Consider the following 14,418-nt stretch of genomic DNA (forward strand, 5'->3'; position numbering starts at 1 on the left):
TTGATTTTTGAATAATAGGATGATATTTGGATTTTTTTAAAAGATTTTATTTATTTGTTTGACGAAGAAAGAGATCACAAGTAGGCAGAGAGGCAGGCAGAGGGAGAGGGGGAAGCAGGCCCCTGCACTGAGCAGAGAGCCCAATCTGGGGCTCGATCCCAGGACCTTAAGACCATGACCTGAGTCGAAGGCAGAGGCTTAACCCACTGAACTACCCAGGCACCCCTGATGTTTGGATTTTGAGATGAACCAAATGAGAAAGTCACTGTGGATTTTCCAGAGGACTAGAACATGATAGCAACAGTGTTCGGAGATGATTCTAGCAACCGGAGGGGAGGAACAGTAGTGCAGAATGGTGTCCTAAATGCTGTCTCTCTCCTTCATGGTGGAACACTAAAAACAAGAGAACTAGAAGATTGTTGGAGGTAACTGAGGATGAGCTGGTGGGAGCTGGTCAAAGGCAGCCATGAACTGATCAGATCAGCTAGAACTTCAGAGAAAGAATTAAAGCAAAATCCTGAAGACTGTTGGAGGGAATGTAAATCATAAACAGAAAATGGTCTGTGTAATGATTCTGGGGTTTTAGAAAATGTTCAACTTTTGTGACTCTTTTCCTGTCTTGATTTGTGATACTGAGTCTTTGATGCCACCCACATTCCTACCTGCATTCAGCAGGTCTGAGTGAATCCCTGTGTGACATACAACAGGTGCTGGGCGCGCAGAGCCCTCTAGTGGCACCTGGCCTAGAGGAGGTGCAGAGATCCCGAGCAGTGACGACCACACAGGCCGATCTGTGCTGTCCGAAGGAGCCTCCCAGACTCGTAAGGGGAATCTCAGACAGGCTTCACGGAGAGCAACCAAAACATCCCCAGAAGTGAAAAGCCTGTGCAGATTCAGACAGGCAGACGGGGCTGGGGGTGCTGGATTTGCCAACACTGTGTAAGCAAAGGGCTGTCCTAGTCCATGGCATGTGGAAACCCAGGGCTCGGTTAGACTCTGTGCAGCCCGAGCTGGAAGCACTGTTTCTGCAGAAGAAGATCGAATATCTCATAAGCCAAGCTCAGTGTTCTCAGTTACAGTCCAGTTCCAAATACATCCCCTCCATTTTACCCAAGGCTATAAAATCCTACCATCCCGGGAGACACCGCTACCCCAGCAGCACCCTAAATAACTCTCCCATTGATGGGTTTCTGCTCTCCCTTGCAGCACATGATTGCCGACACCGTCCGAACCCTGAGACACTGCAGGACAAATCAGTTTGGTGAGTACTGGCAGTCCGGCACAGAATGTAAGCTTAGGAGAGACCACGAGCCAGTCCCAAGTGTTCAGTGGGAATGTACTGAAACCGATTATAAAGGGTAATATGCAGATGCCGTATTCTCTTTTCATTTCATCATTGCCTGTTAGGGATGCAGAGGAAGACAAGTTATGGCAGCTTTTTACCCTCTCTCGGCAGTAGGTCTCCCTGTACAGAGTGACTTTAGACAATCAGAGGCTCCCCACTGCACCCCTGACCCAGAAAGTCTGTTTGCTTGTCCCGTGGCTCCGAATTACCAGTGGGTTTATCAGGGGTGATCCTGTCCCTAACCTCCTTGCTTGGAGCCTTCCTGGAACAGGAACACAGTTTGCAAAAGCAACTAAAGCAGCCTTCCAGAATTTTTACTCCTCTCCAACAAAAACTTCCTGACTGGAGTTGCCTTTCACTGAAAATGTATTTTTCTGAGCACTTCTATGGACTCCCCCACTGAGATGAACATATGTAGGAATATGTAGTCCTTTTTAAACCTCGAGCATAATTTACACTATGTTTAAATAGCATTAAAACACTGCAGGAAGGAAGGAAATAACTTTGTTGAGTTCAAGGAGCGTTCACATGGGCACTGGCATCCTGACCCTGGTACTGGTGATTGGTGCACGGAGGTCACTCAGGCAGAGCAGAAAGCAGAGCCTCGGAGAGTTAACCCATTCAGCCATTAGTCAGACGGAGCCCTCCGGATTTCCTGATCCATCCTCTTTTCTTTGCCTTGTGCAGATTCCATAGATAAGAGCAATGAAAAAAAAATTACAAAGTTTAATTCAATAATTAGAAATCAAAGCTGGCCACTAAATAAAGCTTTAAGTAAAACATCCTCATTATAATTTTCTCAACAATACAGAAGGACACAAAATAGAAAGCAGAAAGATCAAAGTCTTATTTCCTAAGGATAAGTGCATATTTTTAATAATTTTTTTTTTTTTTTTGGTCCCAGCTGGTTTTGGCTGGCAGTATTGTCTCCCAACAAAGCAATGGAAATTCAGTTTAAATTACGAAGTTTCTGCTTGAAAGGGAGAGCTACAAATACAGGACCAAAGTTTTTAAAATACTTCCATCCGTTACTGCCACCTGATAGGTGCATAAGTAATTCTGCAGAAAGCACACCGTGGAGGCACTTACCATAGAAACAGTGATAACAGCGTCCTGGGGATTCATTCAAATGGACAAGCATAATATTGCTGAGCATTGGTTCCTATTTGTTTCCTCCTCCTCGGCCTCCCAAGTATTGATGGGTACTCAGCTCATTCTGAGACATCTGTCTCCCTGACCAAGAGACTCTCCAAGTGTGGGCAGGAAGGCCATACGGCTTGGGGGCCTCCTCCCTGTCTTGAACCTCCCATCGCCAGGGAGTAGGTGTGCGTAACGTGAAGCATAACTCTGTGTTCTCTACTTATATATCTTTAAAAATTGGGTTGGCGACTGAGTGGGGTTAAGTGTGACAGTTTATATTGTCATAGTAAACCCATGTCAGCACTGGGGATAAAATGATAACATGAACCAAGTCACTTAAAAATTAGAGTGCCGTGCAGGTGTCACTGGTCATGGTTGGAACCATTCGTTCTGCCATCTTCAGGTCAAAAAAGTAATAACAAAATTATTTTGTACCACTCTGTTTTCTAAACCAGTATTCACTAAACCAAACGCAGTCTCTTCAGTGTCTCCCAGAGAAGGTGTTCTAGAATTATACCACTTTTGGGTCACTTCCAAACAGGTGGAATGATAAAAACGTTAACTCCTGATACTTCAACTCTTTGAAACTGGGAAGCCTTGTTTGCCATTAAGCCTTAAGGAATGACAAGCTACCCATGACTTACAAGCCTTCTAAAACACGGGTGTCACAGAGGAGGAAAAAAATGGATCTCCCAGAGAAAAAAACTGCTGCTCTAAAATTCTTAGCCCCCTGCACACCCCTTCTCCTCAGGCCCACTGCTGCTGCTCCCATCTGAAACCCCATGAGGCTGGAGGACATGATGTCACTGTCTCTCAGGAACATTGTCTCTCTCAAGCGGTTTAGTCAGACCCCAGTGCCTTGAGGTTTGGGGAGATTTTTTTCTGGATTGTGTTTGGTTTTGACTCTGGGAAGTGGACTTGCCCCGTTGTCTGGGCTGCTTTGTCTCAGGCCCCTTATCAGAGCTGTCACCAGCATGGCGTGTGCCTGCGAGCTCACAGGGCGCCAGAGATTCTCACGGCCCTTCAGGCTTTTAACGGCCCTGGGTTTGGGAGGAGAAAACCCCCTTAAGTTCAGTTCTGTGATACCTTTTCATTCAAATATATCCTTCTTTTTTTTTTTTAATTCTTTCAAAAAGTAAGGATGCCAAAGAATTATACAACATCTAAACACAAGCAAACTGTTGTGTCCGTGCGCTGAGCAGATGAGCAGTAACTTCTGACGATTCCAGACTGAGCTCAAAGAGCCCGGGATAGCCGTTGAGACAGGCAGTTACCGTGACGTGGGACCAGGAATGTGGACTCTGGAGCCACGTGGCCTGGGCACCAGTCGTGCTCTGTCACACACTGGCTGTGTGTCTCTGCTGCTTCCCATTTGTAGGGGGGCTACTGACACAATTGCTAAATACTAGATAATGTGAGGTAATAAGTGCTCTATGAATGTTAGTGAAAAGAATAGCTTGCCAGTCTAATGGCCTGAGCTGAGGCCCGAGCCTGGGCTGGAGAAGCATGTGCGCTGTGAAGATCAGGATCTCCCTTCTGGTGTGTGACTTAGAGGCTACCTGGTCCATGTGTCCTCAGCCTCAGCCTGAGGTTTTACTGGTATTTAGAGATAGTGTTTCTGCTCTCAGGAGATTGACTTTTTTTTTTTTCCCCCTTCCAAAAAGCAGGAGGTGACATGTCTCCAAAGGAGCACCAAGAGTTAAAATCCTACGTTAATCACCTATATGTCATCGACAGCCAGCAGGCCCTGTTTGAGCTGTCCCACCGGATCGAGCCCCGGGTGTGAGCTGCCCCCTCTCCCCTCAGCTGGCCTCCCCCATAACTGTAGCACTTTGAGCTCTGGGCATGTCAGTGCTGAGCATGTTGCTTTCCTGTGAGAAAAGAAGTTGCTGAGTTTTATCAGCATAAGACACACACAGGAGGGCCAAGCCAAGCGTGTTCAAGAAGTGATGTCAGCCACCCGAGATGGGGAGAGGCCTCTCCAAGCTGCTGTCAGAACAAGAAGGTAGAAAAAGAGTCAGAAGCATGCTTGAAGTGGAGAAGTCTGGCTTCTTACGACTGCATTGTTGATCCAACCCAATTTTGATCTTGAGATGTGCCGGTGTCAAGACGAGAGCATGTCTTGTCCTAGTGATCAAATACGTCAGTATGAGTGTGCGTGAGACAAGAGTTTTACTTCACCTGGTGGTAGATTACTGTTTATAGGCTGTCCAAAAAGCAGCTCATTTGAACACATAAAGACAGTGATGGCATCTCTTAATTTCCAGGGAAAAGGAGTGGCCGATGTCAGTACAAACCGTGATATCACCAAAAGCCACTGTCTAGGAAGTTAGTGAGGACCAGCTGGCATCCGTGCTCTGATCTCCAAAATGGAAATACCAAGGCATGCATTTCTTTGTATCCACAATCACTTATCCATGCAGGCTTGCAGGGGAAATGCATTTCTGCCCAGTTGATTTGCAGCTATGGGCTGCATTGCTTTGCCAATAAGGAAAAATAGTAATCATTTGTAAGAAATAGACTCGCTGTTTAATTTCTGGGGATTTTCTTCACATATGCAAGAAGATTCACATTTATTATTGGAAACGGCGTGATTTTTGAAAAGCACACAGTGCCTGATAAAGGATAGGCACTTGGTAATAATTCAGAGAGGTAACAGAGTCCCAGAGGTCTGCCTTCTTGTGCCTGATGATGTCCTGGGGTTTTGCTGGCCTCCAGCAGGCTTCTCTGCCCCAGTACAGAATGGTAACAGCCAGCACAGGGAGGTTAAGTGGGATCGATGAGGCAAACACTTAGCACTCCCGAGACAAGGGCAAGGTGGTGACCAGTGACTGCCCATCTTACAGCAAATAAGAAGCCCCAAATACCCAGATGTCTGATTGATGTTGGACACTCAGAAGTCCTGCAGTCCACCTCCCAGCCAAGGCCTAGAGTCTTTCTCTAATTTGTCTTTTTAACCCCCAAAAGTCTAAGAACCTTTTAGTCTATTTTTATTGCAATTTTGGCTCTGCTAGTAAGTAAAACCTCTTGTTATTCTGAAGACCTGGTTAGAGGATTACCCTTGAGCTTCCCGTGAACAACAGAAGTGTGTGGGATACAAGAGTGAGATCCGCTGCTGCCAGCCACATGCCTGTCCGGAGGAGGTCCTCGGCCCTCCTTTTCACGCGAGTGAATTCTCCATGTTCCTCCTGTTCATCCCTCAGGTGCCCGCACAGAACTGCTTCCCGCTGTCCCGTCCACACCTTAGGACGGCAGTGCCCGAGGCTGGCTGATACACCCTGTCGGCGGCGCTGGTTCCTGGGCTTGGAAATCACATGAGCTTGAGAGGTCATGGAAAGGAACCGTGTGGAGAAAATTGGGGGGAGGACTTGCAAGGAGACGCCATCTGTCCCTGCACGTAGAAACCTGAGGCCTGAAAACTAACAGGGTTGTAAGAGAAAGGCACCCTCCAGGAGTGGGCCACTCAAAGACAAGCTCAGGCTACCCAGAATGGACTGAGACCCTGGAGGACATGAGAGCCAGCGAACCAGGGAAGACCGGCTCCTCTCACGGCCGAGCAAGGTGAGAGCTCTCCCCTTGGCAGTTACTGGAGGTAGCGTGGGCTGACAGCACGAAGACCTTTTCTCTGCACTAGGGAGGAGGATCATGTGGCCAGTCCAATCGTCTCAGGCTGGTTTGACATCGTCTGCACATTTTAGCATTACCTCTGTTCACATCAGATCTCCGATGCAAACACCAGAGCATTACCTCTTGAGGACCTGGTTTCAGTGGAGAATGGTTTCAGCATAGCTTCTGCGACTCAGATCCCAGTTCCGATGCGAACGCAGCCACATGCAACCACACGTGCACCACGTTTGAACACCTTCCGGTGGTGCAGTCAGTATTCCCCCCGGTATGGGCAGACGCAGGCCGGGGAGAATGGGGATCTTGCGCCCTCTCCAGCTGTGGCCACGTGACTGTGAGGGCGGCCGCAGCCGTAAGGGAGGGTTTAGTGTGGTTTACATTTGCTTTCTCATCCCTGCCTTCTGGATGTCAGAATTTTCAAATCTTTCTGAAATTGAACAACTGTCTCCAGACAGTTCCCAAGCATCAGCATCTCAGCAGTTCCCAAAGCCCTGTGAAGACCTCGTTCTGGAACGCAAGAATTGAAGGTGGAACCATGGGAACCACACTTAGCTCAGCGTGAAGCTTGCCCTCCCTAAGCCAGGCTGTCCGACTACAAGGTCCCCTGTGAAGAGGGGTGGGCTGTATTCCCTTTCCAAATATTTGCCCACATCTCTTGGTAATAGGTTCTGTTCTGGCTAGAAGCACAGATGAAGACGTTGAAACTCCCTCCCAGGTCTTAGATTTTGTGGTTGCCTAAGATCTCCATTCACTCTGAAAACCTGTTACCTGCCACCTTCCTTGGCAAGTGGCCCGTGAGCACTTGTCAGCAGGTTCTTGCTGCTAGAGCACAACCTCCAGATGGTCCTGCGGGCCCGTGGACTCGTCAGCAGCCCAGCAAAGCAGCCCTGCTTGGAAGTGAGCTCAGGACAGGTTCCTGCAGGCAAAATGGCAACCTTTTGGAAACTTTTCTCCATCCATATTTGCAGATGCTCCACAGGCTACCACATTTTAAATTCACTTTTTGTTATAATCTGTACCAACTGGTTCTAGTGCTAAATACTATGACCTACATTCACTTTCTGTTAGTATCCTTAATGAAGTTGGAATAAATGGATTTTCCTAGACCCCTGTTTGCAAGCAAGGTGGGTGGAGCTTACGTTGAAGTCACAAGGATGAGGAATAAAGCAAAAAGCCAGGCCTCCGATTGGCAGATGGTGTTGCGCCGTGTACGCAAGCCTCTGAGTGGAGAGAGACGGTTGAATGAAAGAGGGAGTTGGTGATTTCTGGCCCCTGGAGCTGAGCTTCCCCACGGCCCCAATCCCAGCCCCCTGTCTTGTTAGGGCCGTCACATACAGCACAGGTCCCAGACCTCACATTCCGGAATGGCACAGCTAATCCACGCTTCTCAGAAACTAGGCAAAAACATTCAAATGGGGGGAGATCCGGTCCACTGCAGTTGTCTAATATGGAGTTTCTTTTAAATGCTTCAAAGCGATGTCCATAGAATTTCAGCCTGCTTCTCAGTGAGTGGGCCGTCGTGCTTAAAACTTGTAGGGGGGAAGAAAAGTTTTTAAAAATTGCCAAAAAGTTAGATGAAATTGTACTACTGTATAAAGCAAAGCTGTATATACTAAACGTTTTTTAGCAGAGTAATATTTATTTGCATAGCCTATTTATTGTATTCGTATGACACGGTTATTAAATACTGGGATGAAACTGATGCCCTGAAGCAAGGACTCTCGCCTTTTAATGTACCGTTAATTAGGACTGCTGGGACATTGTCCGCTTGCGTTAGCAATTAGAAGATAGCAAACCCGCAATCAGGGTGTCTACCTAACTTCTCAGGGACTACACTTCATAGTTTTCCACCATTATAAGAGCTGGTGAATATGAAACATCTGTGGAATTACCAGAATTGCCATTAACAGTATTTTCTTTCTCCTTACATCATGCTTTCTGCTTCTGTGTATATGACTGTGCTGTGTATTTATCGAAGCTAGTAAGCAATAATTTATATGTAAAAAATGGCCCAAGCAATATAAGGTGAAAACTTATGTAAGTCACTGTTACCCTATCTTGTATTTTCAAGTGTTTTTTAAAAACTGCTTTTCCAAATATAAGATTATGTTAAAGATGCTGTTCGCGCCTCATAGCTTCTTGCTACGTCTGTGGGTTCCATAGCCTGTGTCCTGACCCTCACTGTTTGGGACCCAGAAATCACTTGCTCGCTGAAAGATCCACAAGTAGGTGGAGAGGTTCCCAGGCTGCCATAGGGTATTGGGGGACCTAAGACCCTGTGTAGGAAATGACATCGGTATTCTCATATTCCGTCACCCTTGTCACCGCACTCAAGTGGGATCAGGACTTCTCCTTTCCTCATCAACCCAGATACCAAGGGAAGTTCCAGGCCCGACCCGCACCAAGCTGTGGGTGGGGTGGTGAAGCACAGGGGTAATTACTTGCTCTGGGGCAGTGGGAAGACTAGACCATATCCTTGTTCAAAATCTCCACCCCTTCTTAGGGGAGGATCACACCTGCTGCTCACCAGTGTCAAGCTTTGGCATGTGGTAGTTCCTTCCTGCGACAGGAATACATATCTTGCCATGTTGAATTCGGGAGTGGCCAAATGTCCTGCTTTGTCCAGTGAAAAATAGGGAAAAGTAACCTGTGCCACCGGTAAACTAAAGCTTGACCAGGTACCATTGCCTGCCAGGTCCCTTCTATCGTAGGACCTACCATGTTCCAGGAAGAGGTGTCTCCCTCCGCCTGGGTCTCCAGCCTGTGAAGGACGTGTAATTTGAGAGAAACATAAAACATCGGCATTAGAAGCCACTGAAGTTTGGGAGTGATTTGTTACCTCAGCAGAATTTAGCCTAAGCTAATCAAGTCTCCCCGGACACTTCTTTCTTGATAAACTGTGCTTTCCCTCAGTGTGTGAGCCGTCGTCCTGGCTTGCAGACACCTCATGGGTGAAACTACCTCTTGTCACACCTCCAGGCAGAGGCCTTGTCTTTATGTGAGAAAAAAGACCAGAAGATGATGTTCTTGGACTCTTACACCCAGAAGTGGCCCTTCTGGTGCCAAGGGAAAGTGAGAGGCGAGAGCAGGGGCGCATTCCCTCCGAGAGGATTAGGGAGCAGCGAGGGGAAAACCACTGGGCCCCAGTGCCTTTGTCCTCATCCATAACCACTTCATCAGGGGGCAGGCCTACAGTCTGGAGCCAGGCAGGAGAGAAAGGAGAAAGGAAGCCCTCCGCTCCAGCTTTGGAAGGGAACAGAAGAAATCAGAATTCCCATTTATCCCGATAGTTGGGAGATTCCTTTCATTGGGATTGCTCATACCGGGAGGATGAAAAGGGTTCCTGTTCAAATTAGTAAACTTCAAAATGAACTTTCTGGTCCTGACCCTGGTGCTTTCGTTACAAAATCCTACTTCAAGGACGGAGAGCTCCAAGGCTGGCTTGGTTCTTCTCTGAGGTCTGGATCCCCACTGAGCCACCTGTGTATTTGCTTTCTGCTCATTAAACAAACAAGATTCCTAAAGCTTTAGACCTGCTAATGTTCTTTGGTAAAGTGTCCCTGTTCCAGAAGACAGCACAATTTTGTCTTAGCAGAAGCAGCCAGCATCCTTTCCCAGCATGAGGAAGGCATACCCAGCAAGCCAGACAGACGTGCTATGCAGAAGCGTGCGGGCTGAGCATATGCCCTTGGCTCTGGGGGCCACAAGCTGAGCGCCCTCCTCCAACCACACTCAGAACCAGGTACAACCGCGGCTCTCAGTTTTGTTTTTCTTACCCTGACATGATGTTTGCTCAGGAGGAACAGGACCTACTCCTCAGCCCTACTGTGGCTCCTCATTATGCCTCCCCCACCCCGTCTGGGGGGAGGTCTTCGGGGAGGGCGTGGGTAGGGTAGCGTTCCCTGTGGTTAGTTTTCAGGGCATTTCTGCCAGCAGGTCATTTCACTCCTCCCCGCAGCAGTCCCGGAGTAAATTCTGCAGCCACCCCTGACCTGGGGGTAGAGGAACTGCCAGTCCATCCTTGCATAACGCTTGCACTCCAGGGAGAGAGTGGGCAGGGGAAGGGTGGGAACTCTTCCTAGCCCTTCCCTGCTGGCCAGCCACACCACCTCATCATTAATTTCCTGCTAAAACTGTACCATGTCCCAGATCTTCCCAATGCGCCTGGGCAGTTTCCCCTAGGAAGACAGTAACACGTCTGTCTGTTGTGGACTTGCTCCCAATACCTTGGGCTGTCTCTGACATCCCTGGGCAGTCTTCTGGGTGTCACTCCGACATCCTGTGAGTGGCGAGGGTGGAAAAGCCAGGCATTCCTCACTGGGCTTCTCTTCTCCCAGAAGACCCACAGGCATTCCCAGCCGGGAGCCGGCTGGCCTGAGAGGCTATCCTGGGAAGTGGTACTGAGCACTCCTTCCCCGAAGGCCCCTTTCCCACTCACAGACCTTTGGAGGGTCCCACGTTGTCCGTGTGTGGTTAGGGGCTGTAATTTCTAGTTAGAACTTGCGCGAAAATGATCGTGTTCTGAGAAAATCTCTGCAGTGGACCACTTGTTCTTACAGTGCTGACAAAAACAAAACCAAAAACAGTGCAGCAGAAAGATCAAAGTCTTGGAGCACCTGGGTGGTACGGTTGGCTAAGCGCCTGACTCTTGATTTCAGCTCAGGTTGTGATCTCAGGGTTGTGAGAGCGAACCCCTGTGCCCTGCAAGGAGTCTGTTTGAGATTCTCTTCCTCTGCCCCTCCTGCTTTTGCTCTCACTCTCCTTCTCTCGCAAATAAATAAACCTTAAAAAAAAAAGGAAAGAAAGATTCAAGTGTCAAAAATAATTCGCCCACATGGAAAACTTAAGGAAAAGGCGAGATCTTTCCCAAGTTTTATGACAACAGTGGGTCTCTGGCATCATGTAACTCAGAGGTCTCTTTCTCTGGGGGAATCTCACAGTGATACACCACCAGGCCAAGTCCATGGTGTGGCGGCCATCTTGTCTCCCCACTCAGACACCCCCTGTGTGTCAGTGTCTCCACCAGTAGCCCCATCCTGTCCCTGAGACTGTGCTCAGATCTTTGCTGTCCAGTCTTTTGGTCATTACAGTCAACTTCTCCCTGTGTCCTTCCCTCATCACGGGCAGTCCCATGAATGCTCCCCCCATAAAATCTCCAAACTGCCCTCAAAAATTTTGTTTCCTAAAACACAAATGTGATCATGCTTCTGCCCAGCTCAAAAATCCTTCAATAGCGTCCCAGGCTATAGAGCGAAAGCTCAGGGGCATGCAAGTGCTTTACCTCCTGGCCTCTGCTTGCCTCTCCAGGGCCCCAGAGATCAGGCAGCTGCCCCAGGAGACCAATAATTTGTTTTCCTTTTTAAACTGATATTGGGGGGGGGGGAGTGAGTGGGGAATTGGTAACTACAAAATAATTGCTAAATAAGTAAGTGTATGCCAGGCTTATTTGCTACTTTCAAAGTATTAAACCTTAAAGTCCTATAGATAATTAATGCACAGCTAATGATGAGGGCTATGCCAGGAGACCTTCAGGGTCCCTTCCAGCCACTGGCTGCTAAGAAAGCTGGTGCAGATCCGTGAGAGCTAATTGGTTTTGTTTTGCTTTGGGGTTTTTTTGTTTTTCGTTTTTTGTTTTTTACCTAAGCGACTTGGCTGATGTGGGAAATAACTGTTCCTGCCCCTTTGTATTCACTTGACCCCGGCTCTGCCTCAAACTGGAAGGGAAAAGGCGGGGAAGGGGGCCCGGAAAGGAGCCTGTTTCCTGTCCTGCGCTGATGCTGACTCCTCAGTCCTACCAGAGGTGAGCGCCGGCGCTAGAAAAACCCAATAAAGGCCCTGGACTCACTGGGGTGGGGCCTGCTTCTGGGTCCCCGGCCTGCAACTGCCTCCTGTGGGGTAAGGAGGAGATGCAGTAAGGGAAAATTGTCCATTCAGCGGCCTTTGTGTGCCTTGCTCTGCCGTTTGGCCCTGGCGCACCTTCTCCCAGCCCCCTACTGGGATCCAGCACCCAGTCCTGCCCAGTCTCTTCTCTCCCCCCACCCCCACCCCACCAAACACACTGCGCCCGAGCCCCCTTCCATCCTACCAACTAAGGCTTGTCCACTCCAAAGCCCCCTTGGAAGACCCCATCCCCCACAGGAATCCCTTATCCCTGAGTTCTCGGGAGCAGGCCCACCGTTGCTCTCTGGGGAACCACCCCGGGCCTACCAGTTGCTCTCTGGGGAACCACCCCGAGTTGTCTTGCCTCCCATCCACGGTGGGCTGCCTCCAGGGTCAGGAAAACACTGAACAGCGTAGCCTCTGGGGCGGACTGCCAGGCTGAGATCAGGCTCAGACATTTAGGAGTTGGGCAAGTTCCCACCTTGATTTTAGCTGCCTTTTCTGTGCATCATAAACGGGGGCTCGGGGCTCCTGGGTGGCTCAGTTGGTTAAGCAGCTGCCTTCAGCTCAGGTCATGACCCTGGAGTCTGGGGATGGAGTCCCACATTAGGCTTCCTGCTCAGCAGGGGGCTGCTTCTCCCTCTGACCTTCCCCCTCTCAGGGTCGCTCACTTTCATACTCTCTCTCTCAAATAAATAAAATATTTAATAAAAATAAAATAAAATGAACAGGGGTTCATATACTCCCATCGCACAGGGTGGTATGAGAACCACAGTAAGATGCATGTAAAGTGCTGACTCCAATGTCCGGTACACAGTTGGTGCTCAAGTGGTAGCAACTGATGGGCATGAGGAAGACGACGATGATGGGGGCGACTGGATGCATGCCAGCAGATCTGCACCCACATTTCTACCCTCCTCTAGGCAAATCCCTGAACTTCTCTTACGCTTACTGCTCTCAATTGTCGAACAAGAGAATCAGCACCATCTCTGCCGCCAGGCAGCTGTGACCATGAAAGGGACAGTGCGTTTGAGAGTCCTCTGTGCCTGTTAGAGTGAGATACGAGTAGATTTCCTTTCGAATCCCTGCGGACCCTGCGCGACCCTGGGACAGAGCAAGGGCTCCCTAAATGTTTGCTGATTGATCTGAGCAAAGATGTCTGCATAGAGCCTGCAAAGTTGGGGTCCTTCCAATGTCACCGTTCACACTGTCATTCAAAAATAAACACAGAAAAGAAAGGCAGATCAGATTCGATCCGGGGCCACCCCACCTCTTGCAGCTCCCGGGAGGCCTTTTCCTGGCCCCTCCCACCCCACCCCTGCAGGACGCCTGCTCCCACCCCAGGCCCGGAAACTTTTGGGCATAAGCTCCCCCTAACAAGCTTCGTGCTTCCTGGGGGCAACCTATAGAAGCATCATGCTCTGACCCGAGACTGAGGACAGACGCTTGTCCTCAAAGGAATTTTCTGTGGTTCATTTAGAGTCTGTTGAGGCAAGCACTAGAAGACTGAGCCCAGACTGAGCACTGGGGGGAGATGACAAGCCCTTTGTAAGGCAGAAAAGCCCGAGAGGCTGAAAGCAGGAGGGACAGCCCACACCGGACTTCAGGTTACACTTGCCTCGTGCTTTTCTTCCCTAAATCACTAAAGCTAATGCTAATCTATAACACGCTTCATCAACTCCCTCACACACATTTCTTGAGTACCTACGTGTGGCAGGGAGTCTTCTAAGTGGTGGAAAAACGGCCACAAGCATAACGAAGACCCCTTTGTGGAGCTCCAGTCCCCTTGGAGAGCTAGATGATAAACAGGACGCAGAAGTAAAATCATTGGGAATAGCTCAGATGGTAAGAAGGAGGGAAGAGGAAGGGGACTGGAGCGTGCCAGGGAGGTGGGTACAATGTTCGACAGGTCAGCCAGGGGAGGCCATTGCTGTGGGTCGCCTGGGTCCCCCCCAAACTCCCATATTGGAATCCTATCCGCCAGGATTTCAGAATGTGACCTTAGTTGGAGATTGGGTCTGTACAGAGTTAAAATCATGTCACTGTGATGGGTCATCTAGCAAAACAGGTGTCCTTATAAGAACAGCAAATTTGGAGACCACACAGGGAGAACACCACATGAACATGGCGACAGTTGCTTCAAACCGAGGAGAGAGGCCTGGAACAGACTCTCACTCACAGCCCTCAGAAGGAACTAACCCTTCCAACACCTTCATTTCTGATTTCCAGCCCCGGAACTACGAGATCCAGTTTGTGGGACTTTGTTATGGGGGTGCTGGGAAACAAGTAGAGACTTGGTGAGAAGAACTGAAAAGAGAGAAGGAGCCAGCCTTGCAAATCCTTGAGGAAAAGCATCCCAGGCAGCAAGAACAGCAAGTGCTGATCCTGAAGATGCACCAGACTTTAAGGACCAGCATGAGTCTGGTGTG

General features: G+C 49.1%; 1 protein-coding gene across 7 annotated transcripts in view; it reads left to right on the forward strand.

The window, feature by feature from the left end:
* Nucleotides 1-8,223, forward strand: part of RAPGEF5 (Rap guanine nucleotide exchange factor 5) — a 224,008-nt gene extending 215,785 nt beyond the window's left edge. For 4 of the 7 annotated variants that reach the window (XM_082693712.1, XM_082693707.1, XM_082693711.1 and 1 more), the window contains exons 25-26: nt 1,207-1,261; nt 4,153-8,223. In XM_082693712.1, coding sequence (XP_082549838.1) covers nt 1,207-1,261; nt 4,153-4,271 — 174 coding nt within the window. In that variant the 3' untranslated portion in view covers nt 4,272-8,223. Of the gene's footprint in view, nt 1-1,206; nt 1,262-4,149 lie in introns of all 7 variants that reach the window. The other 3 variants (XM_082693706.1, XM_082693709.1, XM_082693708.1) reach the window with 1 other exon arrangement.
* The last annotated feature ends 6,195 nt before the right edge of the window (nt 8,224-14,418 follow it).

This window comes from Mustela nivalis (assembly GCF_964662115.1).
Source record: "Mustela nivalis genome assembly, chromosome: 12".
Taxonomy (NCBI): domain Eukaryota; kingdom Metazoa; phylum Chordata; class Mammalia; order Carnivora; family Mustelidae; genus Mustela; species Mustela nivalis.